The sequence below is a fragment of the Amphimedon queenslandica genome, unplaced genomic scaffold (assembly GCF_000090795.2).
Source record: "Amphimedon queenslandica unplaced genomic scaffold, v1.1 AMPQUscaffold_13514, whole genome shotgun sequence".
NCBI classification, from domain to species: domain Eukaryota; kingdom Metazoa; phylum Porifera; class Demospongiae; order Haplosclerida; family Niphatidae; genus Amphimedon; species Amphimedon queenslandica.
Genome location: NW_003546250.1, coordinates 1 through 25,509, shown reverse-complemented (window position 1 = coordinate 25,509; position 25,509 = coordinate 1). Strand labels below are relative to the sequence as shown.

At 37.0% G+C, this 25,509-nt stretch overlaps 9 protein-coding genes across 13 annotated transcripts; 6 read left to right on the top strand and 3 right to left on the bottom strand.

Annotated features, from left to right (window-relative positions):
• Positions 1–893: 893 nt before the first annotated feature.
• Positions 894–2,687, bottom strand: LOC100640441 (actin-related protein 2/3 complex subunit 2-like). Its single transcript, XM_003383073.3, has 11 exons — positions 2,522–2,687; positions 2,407–2,450; positions 2,185–2,243; positions 2,084–2,137; positions 1,941–2,037; positions 1,718–1,850; positions 1,571–1,664; positions 1,397–1,523; positions 1,242–1,345; positions 1,097–1,197; positions 894–1,044 (listed from the first exon to the last, which is right to left on the bottom strand). Exons 1-11 carry the CDS (start codon positions 2,581–2,583, stop codon positions 1,023–1,025), a joined length of 897 nt encoding a protein of 298 aa, XP_003383121.1. The 5' UTR covers positions 2,584–2,687; the 3' UTR covers positions 894–1,022.
• A 96-nt stretch (positions 2,688–2,783) lies between these two features.
• LOC100635723 (piwi-like protein 1) lies at positions 2,784–7,543 on the top strand. 2 transcript variants are annotated; one of them, XM_020001284.1, is made up of 22 exons: positions 2,784–2,928; positions 2,971–3,231; positions 3,364–3,418; positions 3,463–3,811; positions 3,862–3,936; positions 3,983–4,103; positions 4,155–4,354; positions 4,431–4,547; positions 4,632–4,820; positions 4,865–4,982; positions 5,026–5,115; positions 5,189–5,275; positions 5,322–5,594; positions 5,643–5,822; positions 5,867–5,983; positions 6,027–6,115; positions 6,170–6,275; positions 6,324–6,441; positions 6,803–6,941; positions 6,996–7,103; positions 7,146–7,215; positions 7,270–7,543. In XM_020001284.1, exons 1-22 carry the CDS (start codon positions 2,878–2,880, stop codon positions 7,354–7,356), a joined length of 3,000 nt encoding a protein of 999 aa, XP_019856843.1. In that variant the 5' UTR covers positions 2,784–2,877; the 3' UTR covers positions 7,357–7,543. The 2 variants fall into 2 exon arrangements, with proteins under 2 accessions (XP_019856843.1, XP_019856836.1); XM_020001277.1 differs by having other exon boundaries at positions 3,983–4,354.
• LOC109585285 (uncharacterized) lies at positions 7,513–8,937 on the bottom strand. Its single transcript, XM_020001288.1, has 2 exons — positions 8,259–8,937; positions 7,513–8,208 (listed from the first exon to the last, which is right to left on the bottom strand). The coding sequence occupies exons 1-2, from the start codon at positions 8,820–8,822 to the stop codon at positions 7,591–7,593; spliced, it is 1,182 nt and encodes a 393-aa protein (XP_019856847.1). The 5' UTR covers positions 8,823–8,937; the 3' UTR covers positions 7,513–7,590.
• A 1,421-nt stretch (positions 8,938–10,358) lies between these two features.
• LOC100635597 (RUN and FYVE domain-containing protein 2-like) lies at positions 10,359–14,530 on the top strand. Its single transcript, XM_003383121.3, has 16 exons — positions 10,359–10,630; positions 10,681–10,810; positions 10,858–10,959; positions 11,002–11,128; positions 11,177–11,259; positions 11,320–11,400; positions 11,444–11,615; positions 11,687–11,736; positions 11,776–11,893; positions 12,020–12,136; positions 12,187–12,284; positions 12,333–12,474; positions 12,522–12,596; positions 13,976–14,070; positions 14,114–14,231; positions 14,281–14,530. Exons 1-16 carry the CDS (start codon positions 10,396–10,398, stop codon positions 14,413–14,415), a joined length of 1,878 nt encoding a protein of 625 aa, XP_003383169.1. The 5' UTR covers positions 10,359–10,395; the 3' UTR covers positions 14,416–14,530.
• A 95-nt stretch (positions 14,531–14,625) lies between these two features.
• LOC100635471 (regulator of nonsense transcripts 1-like) lies at positions 14,626–19,730 on the top strand. The gene is made up of 24 exons (XM_003383120.2): positions 14,626–14,953; positions 15,007–15,088; positions 15,142–15,231; positions 15,298–15,465; positions 15,509–15,586; positions 15,668–15,770; positions 15,817–15,890; positions 15,943–16,115; positions 16,395–16,493; positions 16,541–16,778; positions 16,840–16,998; positions 17,046–17,216; positions 17,269–17,479; positions 17,535–17,644; positions 17,697–17,866; positions 17,914–18,013; positions 18,059–18,303; positions 18,348–18,445; positions 18,489–18,608; positions 18,660–18,738; positions 18,786–18,931; positions 18,974–19,039; positions 19,211–19,303; positions 19,360–19,730. The coding sequence occupies exons 1-24, from the start codon at positions 14,731–14,733 to the stop codon at positions 19,507–19,509; spliced, it is 3,246 nt and encodes a 1,081-aa protein (XP_003383168.1). The 5' UTR covers positions 14,626–14,730; the 3' UTR covers positions 19,510–19,730.
• Positions 19,731–19,914: 184 nt separating this feature from the next.
• LOC100640314 (rRNA-processing protein EFG1-like) lies at positions 19,915–21,187 on the top strand. 2 transcript variants are annotated; one of them, XM_003383072.3, is made up of 7 exons: positions 19,915–20,031; positions 20,072–20,204; positions 20,251–20,320; positions 20,450–20,504; positions 20,553–20,628; positions 20,907–20,993; positions 21,044–21,187. In XM_003383072.3, exons 1-7 carry the CDS (start codon positions 19,936–19,938, stop codon positions 21,088–21,090), a joined length of 564 nt encoding a protein of 187 aa, XP_003383120.2. In that variant the 5' UTR covers positions 19,915–19,935; the 3' UTR covers positions 21,091–21,187. The 2 variants fall into 2 exon arrangements, with proteins under 2 accessions (XP_003383120.2, XP_019856826.1); XM_020001267.1 differs by having other exon boundaries at positions 21,041–21,130.
• Positions 21,156–22,635, bottom strand: LOC100640189 (bifunctional methylenetetrahydrofolate dehydrogenase/cyclohydrolase, mitochondrial-like). The gene is made up of 7 exons (XM_003383071.3): positions 22,430–22,635; positions 22,199–22,384; positions 21,989–22,145; positions 21,811–21,939; positions 21,598–21,753; positions 21,481–21,540; positions 21,156–21,434 (listed from the first exon to the last, which is right to left on the bottom strand). Exons 1-7 carry the CDS (start codon positions 22,580–22,582, stop codon positions 21,247–21,249), a joined length of 1,029 nt encoding a protein of 342 aa, XP_003383119.1. The 5' UTR covers positions 22,583–22,635; the 3' UTR covers positions 21,156–21,246.
• A 67-nt stretch (positions 22,636–22,702) lies between these two features.
• Positions 22,703–23,979, top strand: LOC100640063 (nucleolar and coiled-body phosphoprotein 1-like). 3 transcript variants are annotated; one of them, XM_020001259.1, is made up of 8 exons: positions 22,703–22,844; positions 22,914–22,987; positions 23,044–23,120; positions 23,166–23,285; positions 23,330–23,437; positions 23,482–23,672; positions 23,719–23,776; positions 23,827–23,979. In XM_020001259.1, the coding sequence occupies exons 1-8, from the start codon at positions 22,725–22,727 to the stop codon at positions 23,925–23,927; spliced, it is 849 nt and encodes a 282-aa protein (XP_019856818.1). In that variant the 5' UTR covers positions 22,703–22,724; the 3' UTR covers positions 23,928–23,979. The 3 variants fall into 3 exon arrangements, with proteins under 3 accessions (XP_019856818.1, XP_019856811.1, XP_003383118.1); XM_020001252.1 differs by having other exon boundaries at positions 23,032–23,120; positions 23,491–23,672; XM_003383070.3 differs by having other exon boundaries at positions 23,032–23,120.
• On the top strand, positions 23,966–25,166 carry LOC100635342 (serine/threonine-protein kinase PDIK1L-like). Its single transcript, XM_003383119.3, has one exon. The coding sequence runs from the start codon at positions 23,991–23,993 to the stop codon at positions 25,014–25,016; it is 1,026 nt and encodes a 341-aa protein (XP_003383167.1). The 5' UTR covers positions 23,966–23,990; the 3' UTR covers positions 25,017–25,166.
• The last annotated feature ends 343 nt before the right edge of the window (positions 25,167–25,509 follow it).

The following is a 25,509-nucleotide window of genomic DNA, read 5'->3' as shown; positions in this document are numbered from 1 at the left end:
TTCCAATATGGCTGGCTACCCCTACTGGTCTGTACTGTGTTTCTCTCTTCCTCTGGTGCTGGTTGCTCTATTGAGAAAGAGCCTAAGGCCTAAGCTAAAGGAGCAGTATTGTTTAGCTGACGAGTTCGTCTGCAGCTTGTTATGGCTACTCTGGTCATTTGAAATATCCTTAGTCTCCCTTCACACCCATTCCTCAGTCCATTACATACTACTCTTCATTGCTTTACTCTCCCAAAGGTCGATATATCAAGAGGCTACAGTCAATACTTCTGCTCTTATTGTCAAGTCTGTTAGTTTTGGGTGGAGTCTCAGTAGGACCTTACTCCTTCTCTTGGCACAGTTGATGGCCCTCCCAGTTGCCATGGCGATGATCCTGTTCCTACACAAGGTATTGGCTCCATTCTCTTCTCCCCATAGTGAAGGTGTCTCTGTTTCTGGTGATGTCCTTCAGGTTGAGATAATTCAAGGATTTATCATTGAGGCTATTGGCACACTCCTGCTCTCAGTTCCACCCGCTCTTGTTAAATCAAGAGGTCTCATTTTTGACTTTGTTTCGGCCTCTAATTATACATTAATTGAATATTTCTTTGGACCGTTCACTGGTGCATTCTGCAATCCATTATCAGCTACTTGTTTCTGCCTCTTCTTTAATAAACAAAGTCTGTTTGAATTGCTAACGGTTTACTGGGCGGGCAGTGTCACAGGGGCTCTGATTGGGTGGAGACTATTTTACAATAGAATGGAAAAACTCAAAATACCATAATTGATTTTTAAGTCAGTTATTTCTCAAAATTAAAGAACTTCCTTCCACTAATTAGCACTTTTGGTGTTGCTATGACATTTTATTAATTATTTATTATAAAACAAAAGTTGATCAAAAATTGCTATTAAATGAATAATAATAATCCTACAGCAATGCAACTAATAATAATAAAAACAAATTAATAATAATAGCAACTAAAACACTAATCAGTTACACAGTACATCAGGTTATTAATAATGTAGTTTTAAACTTTCACTCGTCATTTTCTGAACGTACGCCCACTGTACAAATAGACAGTAGCTATTATGGCAGTGATCATGTTCATCAACTTACGAAATAGTCTTCTTTTCAGTAACTTTGGCCTCAGGACGGGCTCTATTTAGAACTTTGAGTAAAGCATTAGTACGAGCTCTCATTCGTGAATGAAGATAAGCCTGAGATTAACGATAATAGTAATAACACCCACTCACTTAATTACCTTTGAACACTTGATGTGATAATGGAGGTAGTTCCTAAAGGTGTGTATCAGGTTAATGGTTTTATTTCTGGCAGCTGCATCTTTAAAATGACGTGGGAACAATACTAAATATAAATAAAGTAAAGTGGGTATGGGGTCAGTAGGTGTGGTCTTACCAAAAGTGATGTAGCCTACATTGGCCCCAGTGAGAGCATCAGTTCCCTCCAGTTCCTGTGGAGGCTCCGAATGAGAGAACAAGACTTGAGGAGCAGTTTGACTGCCACGCCTCCCCTCCTTAAACTCCTATCATTATAATAATGATGGGAGTGGTCACCTTAACCCACACCCACCTGCATAAAGACCTTTCCAATAATAACATCATCGTCGTCCATGAACACTGTACTGAATATAACTGTCACTCTGTCCTTCTGGGCGGAGACATACCTAATTAATTAATATTCATAAATAAATTAATTAATGGGTGGGGCTGGGCTTACATTGTCTCCTGTTCCCTGTAGTGTATAATGGCGGTTGATTTCTCTCCTCCTTTCGCTTGAATATCAAAATACTTTTCAAAAACTGACGCAAAGCAATTCCTCTTGAGCAAAGCAAAATGTGTAGCAAGAGATTCTGTGATCATGTAACAGACATGTACATGTATACGTAACATTATTTGTACAGGTAACATGTGAACTCAGGTCCCTCTCTCTCAATCCTTACCCACGTCCTCAGGTAGGTCATCCAGTGACACTTCTAGTGTTATATCGTAACCACTTTCAGCTGCTACTGAATACTTGCCATATTCCCTCTCAATCAACTAATTAATAATTAATTGAATATAATGAATAATTAATGAGTATTACTTCATCTGCTCCATGTTTCTGGAGGTCAGCGTAAAACTTGAGAGAAATACTAATCTAGAGACAATAATGATAGAGAGACATGATGGAATGGAGCCACATACTCTGATCTTGTTCTTTTCTCCCTCAGGATTGGTAACATGAAAGAGTACACCATCATAATCTAAAGACATTAATGATACATAATGGACAGTATAACCTCCTGCTAACAGTATATACAGGTAACCTTCTCTCACTGATAAACAACATGCACATGTAGATTGTTGTTGTTTACATGTACACACATTGTTGTTGTTTATGTGTACATGAACTCTACAAGTCCTTACCTGCAACAGTGATATCAATACCTTCAGGTTTACCACCAGCAGCACTACATAAAGAATACATGTGTATAAAGAACAGTATCATACATGTACATGATTCATCAGTTATGAGAGTCACCTTTTAAACCTCTGTAGCAACACTTCCTCAATAACCTTGTTCCTTGTTTCCAGTAGTATCATAGTGACAGGGTTTAGAGAATATTAAGAATAATAGCAAGATACTTGAAGATAGTGTACACTCTCCAGGGAGAACCTAAAATGGTAGTATAAGGGAGTGGTCAGGATCACGTGAGATAGTCACGTGATCATCTGTTATAGAATAGGTGTGGTTTAGGCAAGATATAACTGCCCGGCTTCTTGTAGTGCGCATGCTCAATAGCAAATTGGCAATTGGTTTTCACGTGTTTTTCAATTGATTTTTGCTACCAATTTTGTTTTCTATTATATTTTCTAGTTTCATAAGAAATTAAGATTATGGAGGATAGACCACTGCCAAAGACTGGTAGAGGGGCAGCACTGGCCAAGGTAGCAGGTGTGGTCTTGTGTTACTCTCTTCTCTGCCGATAGGTATTGGAACAGTCAGCAGGAAGGACACCAGGTGGAGTCCAATCAGCAGCAGGGAGGGCCCCAGGAGGAGTACAGTATGGATCACCTATTGCCATGGCAGCCCCTTTACCCATGGGTGGGCGGGGTCAGTCTATGACTCCGCCCCCTCACGTGATTACTGGCACTGCTCGGGGACAAGGGATTCAGTCATTGGGCAGAGGACACACTCTTTCTACTTATGGGCGGGGTCAACCACAAACTGCACCCACTAATCAAAACCCAGTACGTTGAGTTGATTCCGATCACATTTTATGAATTTTCAAAGTTTAAAATGGGACCAAATTTCAGAGCGAGAGTCCCTTAGTTTTTAGACATTTTTTTGATACATGTACATGTTTTTATTGTATATTGTAGGCTCCGCCCACTAATCAATCAAAGGCTGGACCATTAGCCCCTGATCCTATACCAGGTACTAGTTATTAGTAGTTATTAATGTTTATTAATAGTTATTAGTTCCCAAACCAATTGGTCGTGGTATGTTACTAAGGAAACTGTACGAGTCTCAAACTAAGACCCAGTCTTTGATTCCTAAACAGTCTCCGCCCAGTGGTGCCCCACCCAGTGATCAACTCTCTCAGCTTCAGTTACAAGGTGCTGTCAGTCCTCCTTCTAAGACTCCGCCCACTTCCTCTCCTCGTTCCCCCTCCTCTCCAGCGTCCCAGGCAACTCTTAAAGCTAACCAACACTCACCACCTGGCCCCGCCCACTCACCGCAGACCAACCTACCAGTGACCAGTGCCGGTAGTCCACAGTTCACTTTATTGTCCGATGGTGAAATACGTCAAGGAATATCAGGACAGAGGTATTATTTTTATTGGTAGGTGTGGCTTGTTTCTAATTAATTATTCATAGGATTCCATTGGGTGCTAATTATTTAGTTGTTAAGAGTAGATCTAATACTGTCTTTCAGTACATGGTTTCTTTCAAGTAATACTTAATAACTATTAATAACTACTGCCCCACCCCCTTACAGTCCCCCGGTTGAGTCTAAGAACATGCGCTATGGGATGATCAACGAACATAAAGACCTCATTGGACCTACTAGAGCTTTTGACGGATCAGTACTTTACCTGCCTCTTAAAATTACTGATGATGTAAGTGATCAATTAATTGAATGGTTATTATTTCTCCCCTCCTACCCGCAGATAGTAACTCGTAAAAGCATCAGGTCCACTGATGGTACTGAGATTACAATTGACATAACATTGACCAATGTTCTGGAGTACAGGGAGTGTACCCAGCTGTTCAATATCATCATAAGAAGGGTCCTCAGAGCCATTGACATGCAAGAGGTTGGGAGACACTACTTTGACAAGAACCATCCAATTAAGATACCCCAACACAAGTACATTTATTATTATTATTATTATTATTTATTGTTATTATTATTATTATTATTATTATTATTATTATTATTATAGGATGGAACTTTGGCCTGGTTATGTTACTTCCATTCATCATTTTGATGCTGAACATTTACTGTTACTGTTAGACGTGTCACATAAAATGTTGAGAATGGACACTGCTTTGGATTTTCTGTAAGTGTCTCATATATTAATAGTATATTATTGCTATATTATTAGTATATTATTGCTATATTATTTATTATTATTATTTTTCAGGTATGAGTTGTATTCTTCTTGTAAAGATGGTTTCCAGGAAGAAGCGACTAGACAGTTGGTTGGTTCTATTGTGTTGACTCGTTATAATAACAAGACTTACCGAGTGGACGACATTGCATGGGACAAGAACCCACAGAGCACCTTCATTGATCATAATGGACGACCAATGTCATTCATCGAGTACTACAGGTAACTATTATTAATTAACTATTATTATTATTAATATTAATTAGGAACACATATGGTAGAGATATCACTGATAAGGAGCAGCCCCTATTGGTCCATCGTCCTAAGAAGAACAGAATGCACTTTAAAAGAGGGCGTGGTTTACCTGAAACTGATACAGCTGAAGTATCTACTTATTCTCGCTATTAATACATTAATACGTTAACAGGAGGTGGAGCAGGTCATTTGTTTGGTTCCAGAGTTGTGCAGTATGACTGGTTTGACTGATAAAGCAAGATCTGATTTTAGAGTCATGAAAGTACATCTTTACTTTATTATTATTATTATTATTATTATTATTATTATTATTATTATTATTATTTGTTTAATAGGATTTAGCAGCTCATACTCGTATTACTCCTGCTCAACGTGAAATTGCAATCAAAAAGTTTGTGAGGACAGTTAATGAAAGTGAAAAGGTTAATACTAAGAGGTGTGGCTTGTTGTCATGGTTACCTTGTACAGGCAAAAGAGGAGTTAAGTTCCTGGGGCCTGTCCCTTCACCCCAATATCCTGGAGACTAATGGCCGCCTTTACAAGCCAGAGACTGTTCTCTTTAGGGATGGATCAGTAGTCGCTGGACTGGACGCCGACTGGAGCCGACAGCTAGTGAAGGAACATGTCATATCAGCTGTACCTCTAACCCACTGGTTGCTATTGGTTACCAAGAGAGACTCAGGGAAAGCTGTTGACTTTATTGAAATGATGAAGAAAGTGTGTCCTCCAATGGGTATTGAGGTGAGCATTAATTAGAGATAATTTATTATTATTATTTATTATTATTAGGTGAAGGAACCTCGTGTCATTGAGTTGCAGACTGATAAGACGGAGTTGTACTTGAGAGCAATACGAGAGAACATGAGCTCCTCACTTCAGCTGGTGGTGGCCATATTCCCAACACAAAGAGACGATAGATACTCCTCATTGAAGAAACTCTGCTGTGTGGAGTGCCCCATACCTTCACAAGTATTCCCTTTTTATTTATTTATTTATTATTAATTATTAATTAGGTGATTAATGCCCGTACCATATCTCAGCAGCAAAAGTTGCGGAGTGTTACCCAGAAGGTTGCCCTCCAGATTAACGTTAAATTGGGCGGAGAATTGTGGGCAGTGAAGACCCCATTGGTAAGTGTTCTGGTGTTTCTAATTAGTGCCCACCTGTCAATAGGAGAATGCTATGGTGATTGGTATTGACGTTTATCATGACAGCACAAGAGGGAAGAGGTCAGTACTGGGGTTTGTGAGCAGCACCAACAAGTAATTAATAGAGACATTTTTAATTGTTATCATTGTAATAATAATAATGATGAGGTTTTTCACTCGTTGGTACTCGCGTGTGACCATTCAAGGAGCCAATCAAGAGATTGGGGATGGACTCAAGATATGCTTCCAGTCCTCACTGAGGAAATATTATGAAGTATATTAACTTATTTTATTTAACTTATTTATTTGTTTGTTTTTTAAGATTAATCACAATTTGCCTGATCGTATTGTTATATTTCGTGATGGAGTTGGTGATGGTCAAGTTAAGACTGTGGTGGAGTTTGAGATACCTCAGATGAAGAGCTGTCTCGCCATGTTTGGTAATAATCATCAGTCCATTGAATGTAGAGTGAGAGAATGTAATGAAGATGGAGGATTCTATTCATTTTATCTTTGGTGAAATTTGGTCAAAATCCCTGTACTATAGTACAGGGACTTTGGTCTGATTTTGGAGCAACTTTAGAAATTTAAAAAAAAATCCAAATGTGATTAGAATCAGCTCAAACTTTCTACACAACATAAGAACATGTATATGCACCAGGAAATGTAATAAAAACTAAAAATGGACAATTCCCTTTTTTTCAATTTTGTTGAAATTTGTACAAGGGTTATGTTCATCATTATCATCATCATCATTATTATTAGTAGTAGTAGTATTGTTGTTGTTGTTGTTGTTGTTAGGTGAATCTTATAAGCCAAAGATTGGTTTTGTTATTGTCCAGAAGAGGATTGCCACTAGGTTGTTTTCCCACGGACCCCAGGGATATGAGAACCCTTGTCCTGGGACTGTATTGGACCACACTGTCACCAGGAAGGGATGGTAATTAATTAATATTCATTATTATTAATAAGTGACTCTGCCCTCTTTCACTAGGTATGATTATTTCCTAGTGAGTCAGCATGTTCGTCAAGGAACAGTTACGCCCACTCACTATCATGTAGTACTAGACAATGCTGGCCTGAAACCAGATCACATGCAAAAGTATTTATTTATTTATTTATTTATTTATTAATGATTCAATAGGTTAACGTATAAGCTCACTCATATGTACTATAACTGGCCTGGGACTATTCGTGTTCCTGCCCCTTGTCAGGTACAGTACCACTTTATTTATTTATTTATTTATTTATTTATTTGTTTTTTTTAGTATGCTCATAAACTTGCTTTCCTTGTTGGCCAGTCTCTTCATCGTGAACCAAGTCTTGAGATATCTGACAGACTCTTCTTTCTTTAAATACATCAAGTACCCCTCCCCCCCTTCCCACATTACTTTCATATTTATCCATTTGTTGTTACTATATATCACTTGATTCAACTATCCATTAATCAATGACTGAGTACTAGTATCATTATTATCATTATTAATTTCATTTGTGATTCATTTCTTCTATTTCAAATTTAACACAGTTACATTGACACAATACTAATATTCAATTGGGAGGGAGACAAGGTGAACAATAGTGTGTCCTTATTTCATTAGTGCAATGAGTCCAATCATGGCACTGGTCATTATGGTCAACAGGTTGCCAGTTAGTGAACCACATCCACACATTTTAGGTAGTTCAATTTTACATTCCATGAACCTCACGATAAAGTTTGGAATGAGGTCTCTGAAGGGGCTCCCCTCTATATTGAACAGATTCTGACAGCAGCACCCCAGCCCTGTCTTGGCTTCATTCACTGCTTTCTTGCAGGACTCACGTGGACAGAAGAACTCTGGGGCTACACAATATATCCTTAACTTGTACTTGCTCACTTCTCCTTTCTCCATTTTGTCTAGTCCTTTTACAAGACAGAAGTCACCTCCATCTTTGGCACAGTATAGCATTTTAAAGAGGAACAGTTGGTGGATTGCTTCCTCTACTCCAGCACATGCTGAGTAATATGATGTGATGATTTGAATGCAGTCAGTGTCACAGTAGCTCTCCAGTCCTTCTTTTAATATTTTACGGTTTGCTTCATTATTTTGCAAGTTCTCGTCTCCGTGTACTAGTTTTACAATAAAGTCCAATAGTTCAATGATATTGAGACACTTTCCATCACTTTGAAACCTCATCATCAGCTGCCCACAGTAATCATACTGCCTCTATAAGTTAAAGCATAGCCTATCATCAGCATCATCATTAATAATCTTACCAGTGGTTTGTTGGCACTTCTTGTTGTTATTCCATACATGTTGACACTGTCAGTTTGGAATGTGTATGGACCAACAATCACTTTAGAACAACACGTGAGGTGATCTTCCTCTTCTCTTTCCTTGCACACCAAAGGACACCATTTAATGATACACTCCACATCAACCTCTTCCAGTATATTGTTACCAGTGGATACTATCAACTGCTGGGCACAGTAGCCTCTTCCACTTACTTGACAGAGAGTGTTCCTTATGTACATGGCCATTCCTTCATCATGCACTTTATATTTCCATGCATACTCCAGTGGCCTGAGGCAGTCCTCATGGCACAGTATTGAGAGGGACTCCTCAATGTACTCACCATCTCTATGACCATATACAGTATCAATGGCATCAATACAGGTCAGGGGGTAGTCAGGATCCACTGATTGAGGACAGGCCTTCTCCCTACCAGTGGACACATTGTATATCAGTAGAGGAGACCTCAATAGGAACACATGAACTGATACTGCTGGAGAGGAGAAGAGGAGAGCACACAGTACCACTAGTGTATGTGTGCTGGCCATGCTTGAACTGAGAGGATAATGAACATGCTGTCTCGTTTTGACCACCTGCAGCTCAGGTAGTTAGTTTTTGTCATGTATCTAACATTATTGGTACAGATATTCCTGACACACCTTGGAAAACCAAACTTTAATCTTTAGCATAAACAACATGTTTATGATTAGATAAACACACTCTAAAATAATGATAATCATTTGTGTAAGGGGTTGTTTTTTTCCATCAGCAAGAAGCCTAAGCAGTAACAGTTTGCATAGTAAAGTGTGTGGGATGATACTATACTCATTACATCATTAGTTATGATTATTTTTAGTCCCTTTGGTGTGATCCTACTGATAAGTAGCTGTATTCCCCCCCCTCTCTCACTCTCTCTGTCTTTCTCACTTGTCATTATGTTCCAGTATTGTTTCATTGCAGTTTTATTTTCATTGGTAGCATCACAGTTTGGTCCTCCTGGTTCTCCTTCTTGTACTTGTACTTGGCCCTCATCCTGTCCAATAGCAGAACCACAGTTCCTCTTTTGTGTCAGTCATTTAGCTCATCTCTTCAATGCTACTAGTATTGAGCTAGCCTGTACTACTCCAGGTTGCTTTGACTCATACATTCAGTGTATTGCTGCCAACTGTACTCCTTCCCATGCTGTATTCTATAGAGATGTGATGTGTGGCAGGAATGAGACAGGAGACTTGTGTTGGAATTCAATAGCTAGTGGTGTAATTGCAGGTGAAATCTCATGCAGTGCTTGTGCAGATGAATGCACTTCAACTTGTAATTCAACTGTCCTAGCAATGGCTGATAGGCTAGGCTGCTGTGCCTCAGTCTATTTCAATTATACTAATGTCCCAATTCATTTTCAGTATCCTCCCAGTAGTGTATTGGGCCAGTGTGAGTTTGAACCAACTAGTGCTGCCTGTACTGCAGCTGGTTCTAGTGTATCTACACTCATCACTACTGGACAAACATTGTCTTCTCTCTCCTCTTCTTCTATTCTACCTCCTACCTCTTCTCCCTCTCCTTCCCCTTCTACCTCTTCCTCCTCTCTCTCTCCTTCTCCTTCCAGTTCTTCTCCCTCACTCTCACCTTCACCCTCTCCCACTCCCTCACCCTCACCCTCACCCTCTCCCTCACCCTCTCCCTCCCACTCTCGTTCCCAATCCTCTTCAGTATCCATTTCTTCAGAAGTAGAGGCTACTCAATCCTCCAGTCCTACAAGCAGTGGTGCGTGTGTAATGAATGGACTTATGTCACTGATTGTTTGTCTGTTGGTTGGTCTAATTGCAATTATAAACTGATATTGTGCCCATTATCCTGTGTTTGTGTGTGTATAGTTTGAACTAACAGTTTTGATATGACATGTAACCTTGTCTATTATTATTCTTATTATTCTCATTAGTAGTATTATTAGTATTAGAGTTAGTGTTAGTATTAGTTTTGCTTGTTATTCTCTTGACAATTAATATAAACTGACAGTTTGAAGTGGAAAAATGTATTTTTAGCAAGGCAATGTCCATGCACGTGGTTTAAATATACGAATAATAATATGAAAAATATCCAAGTTTGAGATACACCCATTTCAAGATGGCGGCTGAAGGTGAGGATCAGTCCAGTTTGCTAGGAGAGAATGGCGGGGAGGGATTGTCCCAGAGAGAGGATGTCTCCATAGAAAAGAGGAACCTCATTAATCTGACCAAACTATCAGTCAAGAGTTTGATAGAGGCAGCCATGAAGAGACCTCAAGCTTTGACTGACTCCAACACTCAACTACGCCAGCTACTGATAGCTCTGGAGCACTGCCTGAAACACAGGCTTAAAGGTATAACATTTTTTATTGTTTGTTGTTGTTTATTGTTTGTTGTTGTTTAGTGAAGAGGAATCTATTGGGAGGGCAGAGACGTTCCTTTTGGTCATTTTTGGAATATTTTGAACACCACAGCAACTCAACACAAGAATTCATTGAAACTATGAACAGCACCAGGAGTGTCGCTGGAGTAAAGTAACAACTATTAATAATCATTAATAACTATTAATAACTATTAATAGGACTCCCGGTGGGCGTGTGAGGGTGTGGGTCAGAATGTCTTTAATGCATAAAAAGTTATCGGATCATTTTAGACTATTATCAGAAAATAAAACATTATTAAAGTAAGTTAATTAATGCTATCAATTAATTAATTATTTATCTAGTGATTGGTATGAATCAGATTCCCTGATGTGTACTGATGAGTGCACAGTATTGATCAGTGGCCTCCTCATGAGTCTCAACGTCATTGATTACTCAATATCTCTCAATGGGGAGGAGTTTGATAAACCTGTGAGTATCTGTCTGTCCGTATCAATGCATGCACGAATATTTAATTAGACCGGAGTCTTTGACTTGAGTTTGTTTCTGAAAGACGGAAATTATTTGGAAAAAACAGCAGAAGATGGCGAATTAGAAAATGAGTAAGTATTTGTTGTTATTGCTATTGTTATTGTTATTGTTATTGTTGTTGTTGTTTGCAGTACAGAGGATGACAAGTCATTGCAACTGGCACAACTGCTAGATCAAAAAGCTTACGTTGAAGAACTGAATAAAAAGATGGGGTTAGTAATTAATTAATAATTAATTATATTTATATTGTACCAGAGGTCAATTGGAGAGATTACAGAGTAGATTACAGAAGATTACTGAAGAGAACGAGAGCATGAAAGAACAGCTAAGCAATATGATAGGCTCAGTGGAGGTCCTGACTCAAGAGAGAGACCAACTGGTGGAGGATAAAGGGACTCTGACTAAAGCAATGGAAAAGAAACTGGAGGTAGTACTGCAGATTAATAACAACCAATATTATAATTAATAATGATTAATAATAATAATTATTATTACTAGACTGCTGAAGTTGATCAAAAGACTGAATTAAACACATATATTGAATCCAGGTTTGACTAATTAATAAATTGATTACTTTATTGTTGTAGAGCTGGTTTGAATGATCTATACACAGCATCTCAGAAGAACCTGGAGGTGGAGATTAAACTGAGACAACAGCTTGAGGGAGAGGTAGACATATTGAAGAGACATAATGAAGAAAAGGAAGTAATAATAATAATAATAATAATAATAATAATAATAATAATAATAATAATAATAATAATAATAATAATAATAATAATAATAATAATAATAATAATAATAATAATATTGTTGCTCCATTTATCTCAGACTGCATTACAACTCCTTGAAAAGAGTGTCCATGAGAAGCAGGACACTATAGTGACGTTAAGAAAACAATTGGAAGAAATGAAATCAGCCAACATGAAGATAAAGACACAACTGAAGGTATGACTAATAATCATTAATAATTAACTAATTAATTAATGTTTAATTAGATATCGAAAGAGACTCACCAATCAGATTCAGTTACTTTAAGAAACTTGGAAGGAAAAGTGTCTCAAGTGTCCAACGAGAATAAGCAGCTTGAGGGAAAGTACGTCCGATTAATTAATAATTAATAATTAATTTGTGAATGATGTAGGTTACAAGAAACAAGATCAAGTTTAAGAGACTCTGAAAAGACGTGTCGAGAAGTTGGCGCTAAACTTCAGGAGGTGCAGCTGGCAAGGAATAATGCGGAATCAGACCTCAGCATTGAAAAGCAATGGAGAATATCTCTTCAAGTAATAAATGAATAAATAAATAAATAATTATAAATATGAATTATAAGGCTGAACTAAAGAAAGAGAAGGATAGAGTAGTTGAACTGACAAGTGAATGTAAGAACTTTAGAAATTTAAAACAAGTAAGATAATAATAATAATAGTAATAATAATAATAAACAATGTATATGGCACTTAGTACAGTATGTTGCGTAGAAAGTTTGAAGTGATTCCAATATAGTGTGGACATTTTTACGAATTTTAACGTTTATTAAAATCGGACAAAAGTTTCATAGGGATTTGGTCAAATTTTGCCAAAATTGTAAGGGAGGGTTTCTCTCAATTTTATTACATTTTCTGATACATATTGATGCCCTTATGCTGTGTAGCAAGTTTGAGCTGATTCCGAATTGAATTTTTCAAGTTACAGCCATTTTAAGAAAACGCCAAAATTCTGAAAAATACCCAAGGCTATACTCCATGGTTTTTTCCAAAAAATGGCCAAAAAATCACTCCAAATTTTTATTACATTTTCTAATACATATTGATGCCCTTATGCTGTGTAGCAAGTTTGAGCTGATTCCGAATTCAATTTTTCAAGTTACGGCCATTTTAAGAAAATGCCAAAATTCTGAAAATTACCCAAGGCTATAGCCCATGGTTTTTTCAAAAAAATGGCCAAAAAATCACCCCAAATTTTTATTACATTTTCTGATACATATTGATGTCCTTATGCTGTGTAGCAAGTTTGAGGTGATTCCGACTTGAATTTTTTAAGTTACGGCCATTTTAAGAAAATGTCAAAAATCTGAAAAATACCCAAGGCTATAGTCCATGGTTTTTTTCCAAAAAATGGCCAAAAAATTGCTCCAAATTTTTATTACATTTTCTGATACATATTGATGCCCTTATGCTGTGTAGCAAGTTTGAGCTGATTCCGACTTGAATTTTTTAATTTATGGCCATTTTAAGAAAACGTCAAAAATCTGAAAAATACCCAAGGCTATAGTCCATGGTTTTTTCCAAAAAATGGCCAAAAAATCACTCCAAATTTTTATTACATTTTCTAATGCATATTGATGCCCTTATGCTGTGTAGCAAGTTTGAGCTGATTCCGAATTCAATTTTTCAAGTTACGGCCATTTTAAGAAAATGCCAAAATTCTGAAAAATACCCAAGGCTATTATAGCCCATGGTTTTTTCCAAAAAATGGCCAAAAAATCACTCCAAAATTTTTTTTACATTTTCTAATACATATTGATGCCCTTATGCTGTGTAGCAAGTTTGAGTTGATTCCGAATTCAATTTTTCAAGTTACAGCCATTTTAAGAAAATGCCAAAATTCTGAAAAATACCCAAGGCTATAGCCCATGGTTTTTTCCAAAAAATGGCTCCGAAATCGCCCCAAATTTTCATTACATTTTCTGGTCTAGCGCTAAATTTTGTCAAAGATAGTTGTTCTCCATTTTTATAATTTTTTTTGATATATATTCATGTTCTCATGTTATGAGTTTGTTTATAGGAGCACTCTCAGCTCCAGGAGAAATACGCTTGTCTCCAGGAGTCAGTCCAAGAGCAGGAGATTGCTCTAGTGGAGATGGGGAAACAGCTCAGCCTGTATGTAACAACTTATTAATAATGTAATCTAATTGTATGTTAGCTCACAACAAAAGATTATAGACATGAAGGAGACTACACTTGATAGCATTTGGGAAGATGAAAAGGATGTCCTGGAATGTAGGAATTGTAAAGCAACTTTCTCTGTAGCTAGAAGAAAAGTAATCCATGAGATATCTTCATTATTATCATTACTAGTCTTGTGTATAGCACCACTGCAGGAACTGTGGACAGGTTTATTGCAGTTCTTGTTCTGATAACACGATGCAGCTGGCTTCCAGTGCTAAGCCGGTTAGAGTCTGTGACAATTGCTATCAAATACTGTTACAAAGAGCATCAAAATGAACCAGGACCAACTGTGTCTGTGTGCAGCAGTGCTGAATATTTTATAATTTACTGAAATATTAATATATTAAGTGTGGAGCCTTTAAATTTTATACATAATGCATTAATTAATGGAGTCATTGATGTGCGTTGAATGCAGATTGCAGAGTAATAATTTAATTGGGCCACGCCCATAATATACAAACTTTGTACTTTTCCGTATACTATCAAACAAGCCATTTTAATAGACTTCAAATCCTGAGTGTACATGTAGCTTCTCTATCTTTTATTGATCTGTTGGTGAATTGGTCTATTGGTGGATTGGTTTCAGTTAGCATGAGTTTGCCAGAGGCAGGTTACACTCAGGGACAGTTGACCTTCCTTGATTCTGATCCATACTATGGAGCTGATACTCAAGGGATGGAGTATGGGTTTGAATTCACTCAATTGTCTCAAACCCAAACCCAATCCTCTCAACTAACACAGTCCAATGGAGGAGGGCCCACTGGCACTAGCAATGCTACCAGTGGGAGCAGCACTGCAGTCAAGAGCAATAAAGGTAACTAGTGTATACTCTTGATATTAATTAATGGATTGATTGGTTTGTGTTAGATTCATTGTTTGATGAAGAAGGAGATGTTGAGTTTGAAGAGGAAGAGCCACACCCACAAGAACTACCACCTCATGCTTGCAAGTAATTAATTAATGGATTAATAATTTGTCATAATTAGTTACTGTTATTAACAGATACTGTGGTATACATGATCCAGCTGCTGTCGTGATGTGTAATTCAACAAAGAAATGGTTTTGTAATGGAAGAGGGAACACTTCAGGAAGGTGACTGAGAGTACAATTAATCTCCATTATTAATATAATGATTATTAATGCTGCCCCTTCATTCAGTCATATAGTGAACCACTTAGTCCGAGCTCATTATCATGAAGTGACGCTACATAAAGAAGGTCCTCTAGGAGAGACTGTGCTTGAGTGTTATAACTGTGGCTGTAAGAATGTGTTCAAGTTAGGATTTGTACCTGCAAAGGCTGATTCTGTTGTGATGTTACTCTGCAGGTCATTAATTAACTGTATTATTAATTAATTAATTTATTAATAGATTACCTTGTGCCCAGTCTAACAGTTTAAAAGACATGGACTGGAACCCAGCCAACTGGCAGCCATTAATAGTCGACAGGTACAGTCCATCATATATATGATAATACGTAGTACATTTGTGTATATGTGCATGTAATTGTATGTATTGGGTATTGTTCAGGTGCTTTCTTCCGTGGTTGGTTAAGATACCAACTGATTCTGATCAAGCCAGAGCGAGACAAATAAGTGGAACTCAGATTGGGAAACTTGAAGAGTTATGGAAAGTAATTAATTATTATTATTATTTATTAATTAATTAATATTAATTAGGATGATCCTGATGCCACTTTGGATACCTTACAAAAACCAGGTATTGACGAGGAACCAGCGCAAATACAACTGAGGTATTGTTTATTGTTGTTGTTGTTGTTTATTGTTGTATTTTATTGTTTACAGATATACAGATGCATATCAGTATCAGAACATTCTTGGCCCTTTGGTCAAATTGGAAGCTGATTACGACAAGAAGCTGAAAGAGAGTCAGACACAAGATGGTATTATTGTTCGTTGGGACATTGGACTCAACCAAAAGAGACTGGCTTACTTTAACTTCTCAAGACAAAATGGAGGTATGTCTCTATGTATCAAGAAATGTAATGGAAGTGGAGAATTCTCTCTTAGTCGTTTTGGACAAAATTTGCCCAAGAAATACATGTACATTTATTATAATGGTCTTTGGGCTGGTGTATCAGAAAATCTAATTAATTTCCTCCCTTTCTATTTTGGTGAAATTTGACCAAAATCCCTGTACTATAGTACAGGGACTTTGATCTGATTTTGAAGAAACTTTAAAATTCTAATTTTGATGAAAATGAGGTAGATTGTATTAATTAATGACTGCTCAATAGACATGAGGCTGATGCAGGGAGATGAACTGAGACTGAGGTATGTTGGGCGGAGTCATGAACCATGGAATGGAATAGGACATGTTACTAAAGTTCCATCAAGTAATTAATTAAACATTAATTAATTAATTAAATATTATTGTTAATAGGTTTTGCTGAAGAGGTTGGCCTGGAACTCCGTAGCAATGTTAATGTACCAACTTCATGTACAAGGGACTTTTGTGTTGATTTTGTGTGGAAGTCGACATCATTTGACAGGATGCAGAATGCTCTTAAACTAATAGCAGTAGATGAAGGATCAGTATCTACTTATTTATATCACAGACTCCTGGGGCATGAAGTACTGGAAGAACCAGCCATCATTATACACAAGCAATTACCTAAACAGTTCGTTAATAACAGACCACACCTCCTTTGATGACTGAACCACACCCCTTTAATTATTTAGTTTCTCAGCTCCTAATTTGCCCAAGTTGAATCCCTCCCAGATATATGCTGTGAAGACTGTCCTTCAGAAACCTCTTGGACTGATACAGGGTCCTCCTGGTACTGGTAAAACAGTGACCTCCGCTACCATTGTGTATCACTTATCTAAAATGGGAATGGGGTAAGAGCTGGTCAGTTCTGAGTTCATTTTAACATGAACTCTTTTAGTCAAGTGCTGGTGTGTGCCCCCAGTAACATTGCTGTTGATCAGTTAACGGAGAAGATTCATAAAACTGGTCTAAAGGTCGTGAGACTCTGTGCCAAGTCACGGGAAGCCATAGACTCACCCGTTTCATTCCTAGCCCTCCACAACCAGGTCATCCAACTTGCTAAAGATAGGTTTGTTACTATTAATAGCTTGTTACTATAAATAACTCATTACTGTTAATAGTTACCCTGAGCTAAAGAAGTTACAGCAGTTGAAAGATGATCAAGGTGAGTTGTCCAGCACAGATGAGAAGCGGTACACTAGTTTGAAGAGGCAGCTGGAGAAGGAGCTGCTACTAGGAGCTGACGTCATCTGCTGCACCTGTGTCAGTGCAGGCGACCCGAGACTCGCTAAATTTAGTTTTAAAATGGTCCTCATTGATGAGAGCACTCAAGTATGTATACCTATCAGTGATAATAATTGATTTATTGTTATCACAATTATTAAAGGCGACAGAGCCGGAGTGCATGGTCCCTATTGTGATGGGGAGTAAGCAAGTGGTACTGGTAGGAGACCACTGTCAGTTGGGACCAGTCATTATGTGCAAGAAAGCTGCAAAGTAATTTATTATTAATAATAACTATTAAATATTAATTTATTACTAATTCTAGTGCAAGATTATCCCAGTCCTTATTTGAGAGGCTGGTTCTGTTAAACATTAAACCAATCCGTCTTGAAGTTCAATACAGGATGCACCCTGCACTGACCGAGTTTCCTTCAAGCGTCTTCTATGATGGAACACTCCAAAATGCAGTGTCACCTGAAGAAAGAAGAATGGACGGTAGTATTATTGCTTGTTGTTGTTTATTGTTGTTGCTTATTGTTTAGAAGTTAATTTCCCCTGGCCCAATGTTGATAAGCCAATGTTCTTCTGGTGTTCCTTTGGTCAAGAGGAGATCTCTTCAAGTGGAACCTCTTATTTAAACAGGTTAATTAAGTGGGTGTGGTTTATTATTAATATTATATATTGTAGAACTGAAGCAGTTAATGTTGAGAAGGTGGTCACTAAATTGATGAAAAATGGAGTGAAGCCGGTTCAGATTGGAGTGATCACCCCATACGAAGGACAGAGGGCTTATGTTGTCCAGCAGATGCAGTTCAATGGAGGAATGTCTTCAAAACTTTATGAGCAACTTGAAGTGGCCAGTGTGGACGCTTTTCAAGGAAGAGAGAAAGATTTTATCATTTTATCGTGTGTGCGCTCCAATGAACACCAAGGTATACTAATAATATACTAACAATATACTAATGATATCCTATAGGGATTGGTTTTTTAAATGATGCCCGTAGGCTCAACGTGGCTCTCACTCGTGCCAAATATGGAGTTATAATAATTGGAAATGCTAAAGTGTTATCAAGGGTATGAATAATTAATGAGTTAATTATTAATTATGAATAATTAGAACGAATTATGGCATCACTTGATTAAAGAGTATCAAGAGCAAGGTTTACTAGTTGAGGGTCCGCTGAATAATTTAAGAAGAAATGAAATGCATTTAAGTAAACCAGTGAAAATGAGAAAGGTTAATTAATTATTAATTAATCATTAATTAATAATTGTAAATAACTATCAGTACATACCAAGAGCTGTCTACAGTGCCAAAGAATACTTGGAAACCACAGGAGCTGGCAATCAGTCCAGACCTTATGAGGGTATAGTCATTATCTGATTATTGTAATTTATTATTAATTATTATTAGTTGGTTTCCATGACGATTATTACAGATCACATGATCACATGGGATACATTGGAGCTGATCGTAATTCAGCTATTGCAGCTGCTTCCATTCACTTGCCTCACAGCATCTTTATACCTCCAGTCCCTCCCCCCCAACACTATAATCAGGTATTAGTCTAATTAACAGGGGCTCACTCATTCCTTGCTTAGATGATTGGTACTGCTGGTAAAGTTGATTCATTTGCTAATAACTTACTGAACAGTCAAGCTAGTCAGGTAGTAATATAGACTAGTATACTGAATAATACTGATAATATTGCTAGTATACTGAATAATACTGATAATATTGCTAGTATACTGAATAATACTGATAATACTGATAATATTGCTAGTATACTGACTAATACTGATAATATGATATAACATATTTGTACATGTACTTTGCAGGATAGCAGCCAGCAAGGTAGTCAACCGCTGACTCAGCAGAATTTAACAATGAGTCAACCAACACAACCACTAACTCAATCGGAATTATCACAAGTAATTCATCAATCAATTAATGTATTTATTAATGTATTTACTGATACTAATTGTAGGACATATTTGTTGATGAGTTTAATTCTCAGTCGGACGGTATTTTGTCACAAAGTTCAAGTTATCAAAATGACGATGAAGCCGACAATAGAGGACCAACCCGTCCTCTCATTGGTTACACTCACCCAATGTACAAGACACGGGATAACTAGCTAGTGGTTTATACCTCCTCCTCAACTGGTTATGCACTGTCCTCCATTTAATGAGAGAGGGAGGGAAGAGGAGAGACATTTACTATTGATGACATCATTATTAGTATCTGTTTTAGTATCAAACTAGTTATTAATTGTTAATGTAATAATTACCAGTATCTTTGTTATTATTTTGTTGTTTTCTATTGATTTCTTATTGTAAACTTCCTTTGCTACATGTATGAGTAGGATCTTTAATGTCATTGATTATTGTTAAGGCGGATTTACAATATTACGCTAGTCCTGACGTTACGTTGACGCTGGAATAGAATCTGGTTCTATTCCAGCGGAAAGCATGCGTCAAAAGGTCAAATCGCCCACGCTTTTGATTAAAAATTGACGGTACGCTGGCCTAATGTCATATTGTAAATCCGCCTTTAGGCATTGATGGAGGGTGTGGCTAATGTTACAATGTCTTCCACTGGTAAAAAGAGAAAAGGTTTAAAACAGCAGCTAAGAGATACCAACCGTCTTCTATCTAAAGTAAAACAATAAATTTATTATTATTATTATTATTAATTAGAGTGATCTTCCTGAGACTGTACGAGTGTCAAAGGAAAGGATTGCTAAACTGATCACTCAAGAAATAAAAGAGAAGGAGAAGAAGGAAAGAGATAAGAAAATTAATAAAAAATACAAAATGGTCAAATTTTTTGGTAAGTAATAAGCATTATGAAAATAATGTATTTAATTAACTTGTAGAAAAGAGGAAGGTCACTAGAAAATTAAAATCATTAACAAAACAATTGATTACTGCAACTGACGAAGATAGGTGAGCATAGTCTCGTGTAGCCAGACCCATCCCCTTTTTGACAATCAAAAAGGGGATGGGTCTGGCTACGCGAGACTAAGGTGAGCAGTATTTAGAATAATAAATATTATTTAATTTTATTATACATAGAGAAGCATTGTTGTTAGAGATTGATAATTTGAAAAAGGATTTAAACTACATAACAGTAGGATAGTCTCACTAGTTTCTGTATAATGGTTCTAATTATTATTAGTATTTTCCAAATGGACACAAGTATATATCCTTGTACCCTACCACTTCAACTAGTGAAAGATCACTTCAAATGAGAGGTGAGCTTCACTCTGAACTGAGACACATGTAAAGTATTTTCACCTTACAATTGGAGACAACTTTGAATTTGTTAATTTCGATCAAAATTGCATTTTAAAGTTGCTCCAAAATTGGGCCAAAGCCCCTGAAATACAGACTTTGGTCAAATTTTAAGGAGGGATAATTCTTACATTTTTTGATCCTGTCCATACAATAATTCTTATTGTACTGTACATCCTAACCACCTAATGTACATATACTGTGGTTGATTGACTTGAGCCATTTTTCTCAATATTAGATGATATCTATCAAAGTATAACAAGACAAGTTTCTGAAGGAACTATTAGTGATTCCTTTCATAGCAACTCACTGTGTGATAGTCAAGGTATCGAGCTACATGTGTAATAATGAATTATTATAAAGTTTTTTAAGTAGATAAAAAGGTCCATGACAAGAAACTAACTGATGAGTTCTTCATGTAATAATTATTTTCCCAATGTATGGTATACAATTATTCCAGAATCATCCATCAATTGTACACGTATTATGCATGTTCTAAGAATCACGATGTATAAAAACTGAATAATAATAACAATACAAACTATTATACAGACAATAAGAGTGGCTGGTTGAATACATTAATTATAAAGTTCTTTATAAATTCCATTAGCAGCATGTATTGTATTTTTGAGCACCATGGCAACAGTCATAGGCCCCACTCCTCCTGGTACAGGTGTGATCAGAGATGCTACTTTAGATACCTGAGGAAACTCCACGTCACCAACTATCAGTGTCTCTCCATTAGCATCTTTCATTTTAATTAATCCTAAAAAAGAGTAACAATAACAAGAAACAGTCGTTGCTATAGTTACCAATGTCAATTACTGTAGCTCCTTCTTTGATCATGTCTCCTCTGATCAGTCCAGGGACCCCTAGTACAGTATTACCAGTAACCACACCTCGTTATTATCATCACTCTTCTCTCTTACCGGTCCCAGTGATTACAATGTCTGATAATAAAGTCATTCTTTTCAGTTCGTCAGGAGGTGTGTATCTGTGACATATTATTGTAGTGGCATCAGCTCCAATGAGAGGATTATTAGTACCATATCCATCAGAATGGAGTAAAGTACTTAATGTAAATCCTAACAATACATTCAGAGTATCACACCAATGCTTAACAGTACATTCATATGCTGTACCTATGTGTTTTGATCTTCCAACAATGCAGGCAGTTTTTCCAAATGTGTCAACTTTACACCTTTTCAATATTTCCAGAACCCCTAGGGGAGTTGCTGGTATAAAAGCAGGTCTTCCCATTACATATCTCCCTATTGGATATGAACTATCAGTGCATAGTAAATATAGCCTGTAGCTCACCAATATTCAGCAAGTGGAATCCATCAACGTCCTTAAATGGACTAATAGATTGACAGATTAAAGTTTCATCGATATGAGGTGGCAGTGGCAATTGTACCAACACTCCATCAATATTGTCATCTTTGTTTAGACTCTCTATTAATTCTAATAGTTCATCCTATTGAAGTAGTGAGAGTCATAACAACAACAACAGCATAAGTACATGTATACCTGGCCTATTGTTGCTGGTTTATGGAGTACATCTCCTCTCATTCCTACCTTAATGGCAGTCTTACTTTTTCTCTTTACGTAAGTTTTTGAAGCTGGATCGTCTCCAACCAGCACTACAGTTAGGTTAGGTGGTCTCTGGCTCTTAGCTGTAATACCACATACTTCATCATACAGCTCTCTCTGTATCTAAGGATCATGGAATGACTCACTGCTACATTGACCAGGTCTTACTCTCTTTGCTAGCAAGTTTCCATCAATGAGGTTAGCTTTAATTCCAGGCTTATTCACTACAAAGTCCAGTCCATTTGTTCCTGCAGCTGTTGACAGCTGTCTCCGCAACACAGGATTAGCAATCCTACCAGCAGAATGAAGAGCCTTCATCATTTTGGACAAGGGAAGTTTATAGAGATTGGCTTCTCATTGATGAAGTGAACAACAACCCTCATAGCAGTCAAACCTGTTTATTGTTTATGTCAAACTGGATTGACGGGGAGTGGACTGGGCGTATCCCGTCACGTGCTATCACATGAGAGAGAAACAGAGAATGGCTGCTGTTCCTTCTGATCTCTTTCCATTTCTTTACAAATTTATGATCAATAATTCTCTCCACAAGACTGCCAGATCTTTTATAAAGGAAACCAAATTTGTGAGTATATAAATGAATACACTTTTAGTGATCATATTCATCATCATCATCATAATTAATTATCATCAGACCATTCCCTGTACTAATGATACTGGTACTACTGATGACGGACTCTTAGATTTTTATATACACTACAAGAAGAAGTGAGGCAATTTTGAGCTTATTGTTAATGATTTCATTTATTTAGTTTGTCTTCTAGTCTCAAAAGGAAGGCCTCAGAAATGGAGTCATCAACACACAAAGCAAAGAAAATAAAAGTAGAAGTTGAATCATCAAGTACAATGTTTAGATTAAGCAAAAGTTAATGAATTGTTTGTAAAGATGAAGGGAGAGAACCGCAAGGTGGTGTTAAGAAGAAAGGTAAAGTGAGATCCAAAGAAAGAAAGAATTCAGGAGAAAGTGATGGCAAGGAAAATGAAGTTGGAGCTCCAGCAAAGGAAGGTTACTCTTGTGTCATTTGAACACAATTATATTTATTTTTAAAGAAACTGAGGGTGAAGAAACAGCTCCTAAAAGAAAGAAAAGTAAAACGCCATTGATGAAAGAAAGCATTCATAATGGAGGAGAGACTTTTACAGTCTCAGATGAAGAGAGTATGTTGATTATGAAGCTGATGACTGTTGATGTTTGTTATTAGCCTGTAAAGAGGTTGTCAGCAGTTTAATGAATCCAGAAAAGACTTCAAAAAAGAAGAAAAAGAGCAAAGCACTAGAAACAGGAGAAGAAGAGGAGAGACAGAGCCATTCAACACCTACAGTTCCTTTCAGACGTGTTGATGACAGTATTACTGTGGACATGAAACTTAGCAATAACTCTTTTGAAGCTAAAGTAATTATTTATTAGCATTACATCCTTTAATCTGTTTCATTTGTAGAAAGGTTCTAAAGGTTCCTGGGGAGAGAAAGCAAACAAAGACTTTAAACATACAAAAGGTTTGCCGCTTGTGTCATGTAGGACCCACCCACTGGTTGTATAATTGTAGGTAAAAGCTTTCGTCACGAAAAGACAAAAAAGAAGAGAGGAACTTATAAAGGAGGAATGATAGACACCAGTGTTAATAGTATCAAATTTGATAGTGACTGATCATGATGATCGTAATTAATTAATTAATTGAAAGCCACACCCCTAAATTGAATGTGACTGACAATGGCCTCATCAAAGATGAGTGTGTCTGAAGCTAATTCCCGTGCTTCCAATGAGAAGAGGTTTCTTTTCCAGTCTATTCTTGGTCAGGGCTCCTTTGGTACTGTAATGAAAGCAAAGGATAAGGTTACTGGAGATCTGGTAGCCATTAAAATAGTGAAAACCCACTCATCACTGTTGGACAGGATTCTAAAGAGAAGGTCCAAGGAACTGGCTGAAGCTCATCAAGAAGTGGACATGTTACTGAAACTTTCACACAAGAATGTACTCCATATGGAAAGCTATTACGAGTTTAGAGTCAAATTAAAAGAAGTGGGACTGTGTATTGTCACCGAGTATTGCTCTAATGGAAACTTGCAGCAATACTTGAGCTCCAATGATTCAAAACCTGGGAGAGATGATTGCATGAATTGGTATTTGCAGCTCACTTCTGGTCTGGCCTATATTCACAGTAAAGGCATAGTACACAGAGACCTGAAACCTCCGAACATTTTAATAACGAGTTCTAATGATCTTAAAATAGCTGACGTTGGTCTTGCTAAGGCGGTATGGGATCTCAAGACAGAATCAAATGAGGCTCCATCTGATACTAGCTTCCTCCACTACATGAGCTCCATAACTGGCACTCCTTGCTACATGGCCCCTGAAGTTTGGGAGGAACATTACAACACTTCCAGTGATGTATTTTCACTTGCTCTGATCTTTATTATGATCCGTGAAGCTCCCAGTCCTCTATTGCCAGTTGGGAAATGGAATGAGCGAACAGATTCAATTGGATTATTGTTGTATCGGTATCCTGATAGTCGTCTTGAGGAACCTGTTTCTTTGTTTTCACCATCCTTCTCTGTCTCTGATCAAAAAGAGAAACTCCTTTTTAATAAAATGTTGCAATACGATTATCACAAGCGACCGACTCTGCAGGAAATAATGACTGAAATTGAGGATATGAGAAGGCCCCGGCCGCAGGAATTGGAGACCACATCAGATGAAGATAATGGTGACAACAGCAGTTGGTGTGTGATAATTTAAATTAAATTGGTTATTGAATTTGTATTTTGAACAAGGGAAACATTATTCAATTTTGGGACATTGTGTCACTGTGTAAACAGCTTTGTAAATTTACTGTATCTGATAAGAAGCTGTTGTAGTCTTGTAGACAGCTGTTACTAACCATCTGTAGCTATTGAAACTGGTCAAAATTCCATCAAAAGTGACAAATAGAAAATTCCTCAATTTTTTACATTTTCTGGTACATATACATGTACTTATGTTGCGTAGAAAGTGTACCTATATATACCATAATAACCTTGCTATACAAGTACATTCATAGCATTACCTATAATACCTCATAACCTCTGACCTTTACAATGTAAATATGCCTACATTTGCTTTACTGAGCACATTGCTACCACCATATATACCATTACCATCGCCTACATTAATTTATAACCTGAGATATCCTAAATATAACAATATATGACCATATTAATGTTTCTTAATACTTAATACCATATACCATTAT

What these genes read in the sequence shown, in the direction of transcription:
- LOC100640441 (XM_003383073.3), bottom strand. Translation starts at nt 2,583, where the DNA reads ATGATACTACTGGAAACAAGGAACAAGGTTATTGAGGAAGTGTTGCTA. An exon ending in TGACCTACCTGAGGACGTGG is followed by an intron (nt 1,851 to 1,940) that starts GTAAGGATTGAG and finishes ACATGATCACAG; the next exon opens with AATCTCTTGCTACACATTTT. An exon ending in TGTAGGCTACATCACTTTTG is followed by an intron (nt 1,346 to 1,396) that starts GTAAGACCACAC and finishes ATTTATATTTAG; the next exon opens with TATTGTTCCCACGTCATTTT.
- LOC100635723 (XM_020001277.1), top strand. Translation starts at nt 2,878, where the DNA reads ATGGAGGATAGACCACTGCCAAAGACTGGTAGAGGGGCAGCACTGGCC. An exon ending in CAGTTAATGAAAGTGAAAAG is followed by an intron (nt 5,276 to 5,321) that starts GTTAATACTAAG and finishes TACCTTGTACAG; the next exon opens with GCAAAAGAGGAGTTAAGTTC. An exon ending in GTCCTCCAATGGGTATTGAG is followed by an intron (nt 5,595 to 5,642) that starts GTGAGCATTAAT and finishes TATTATTATTAG; the next exon opens with GTGAAGGAACCTCGTGTCAT.
- LOC109585285 (XM_020001288.1), bottom strand. Translation starts at nt 8,822, where the DNA reads ATGGCCAGCACACATACACTAGTGGTACTGTGTGCTCTCCTCTTCTCC. An exon ending in GAAGTGCCAACAAACCACTG is followed by an intron (nt 8,209 to 8,258) that starts GTAAGATTATTA and finishes TTTAACTTATAG; the next exon opens with AGGCAGTATGATTACTGTGG.
- LOC100635597 (XM_003383121.3), top strand. Translation starts at nt 10,396, where the DNA reads ATGGCGGCTGAAGGTGAGGATCAGTCCAGTTTGCTAGGAGAGAATGGC. An exon ending in CCTGAAACACAGGCTTAAAG is followed by an intron (nt 10,631 to 10,680) that starts GTATAACATTTT and finishes GTTGTTGTTTAG; the next exon opens with TGAAGAGGAATCTATTGGGA. An exon ending in GAACTGAATAAAAAGATGGG is followed by an intron (nt 11,401 to 11,443) that starts GTTAGTAATTAA and finishes ATATTGTACCAG; the next exon opens with AGGTCAATTGGAGAGATTAC.
- LOC100635471 (XM_003383120.2), top strand. Translation starts at nt 14,731, where the DNA reads ATGAGTTTGCCAGAGGCAGGTTACACTCAGGGACAGTTGACCTTCCTT. An exon ending in GCGCTCCAATGAACACCAAG is followed by an intron (nt 18,304 to 18,347) that starts GTATACTAATAA and finishes GATATCCTATAG; the next exon opens with GGATTGGTTTTTTAAATGAT. An exon ending in ATGCTAAAGTGTTATCAAGG is followed by an intron (nt 18,446 to 18,488) that starts GTATGAATAATT and finishes ATGAATAATTAG; the next exon opens with AACGAATTATGGCATCACTT.
- LOC100640314 (XM_020001267.1), top strand. Translation starts at nt 19,936, where the DNA reads ATGGAGGGTGTGGCTAATGTTACAATGTCTTCCACTGGTAAAAAGAGA. An exon ending in CAAAATGGTCAAATTTTTTG is followed by an intron (nt 20,205 to 20,250) that starts GTAAGTAATAAG and finishes ATTAACTTGTAG; the next exon opens with AAAAGAGGAAGGTCACTAGA. An exon ending in AAGATCACTTCAAATGAGAG is followed by an intron (nt 20,629 to 20,906) that starts GTGAGCTTCACT and finishes TCTCAATATTAG; the next exon opens with ATGATATCTATCAAAGTATA.
- LOC100640189 (XM_003383071.3), bottom strand. Translation starts at nt 22,582, where the DNA reads ATGATGAAGGCTCTTCATTCTGCTGGTAGGATTGCTAATCCTGTGTTG. An exon ending in ATTCCACTTGCTGAATATTG is followed by an intron (nt 21,940 to 21,988) that starts GTGAGCTACAGG and finishes CATATCCAATAG; the next exon opens with GGAGATATGTAATGGGAAGA. An exon ending in CATTGTAATCACTGGGACCG is followed by an intron (nt 21,541 to 21,597) that starts GTAAGAGAGAAG and finishes ATACTGTACTAG; the next exon opens with GGGTCCCTGGACTGATCAGA.
- LOC100640063 (XM_003383070.3), top strand. Translation starts at nt 22,725, where the DNA reads ATGAGAGAGAAACAGAGAATGGCTGCTGTTCCTTCTGATCTCTTTCCA. An exon ending in TTATAAAGGAAACCAAATTT is followed by an intron (nt 22,845 to 22,913) that starts GTGAGTATATAA and finishes AATTATCATCAG; the next exon opens with ACCATTCCCTGTACTAATGA. An exon ending in TGGAGCTCCAGCAAAGGAAG is followed by an intron (nt 23,286 to 23,329) that starts GTTACTCTTGTG and finishes TTATTTTTAAAG; the next exon opens with AAACTGAGGGTGAAGAAACA.
- LOC100635342 (XM_003383119.3), top strand. Translation starts at nt 23,991, where the DNA reads ATGGCCTCATCAAAGATGAGTGTGTCTGAAGCTAATTCCCGTGCTTCC.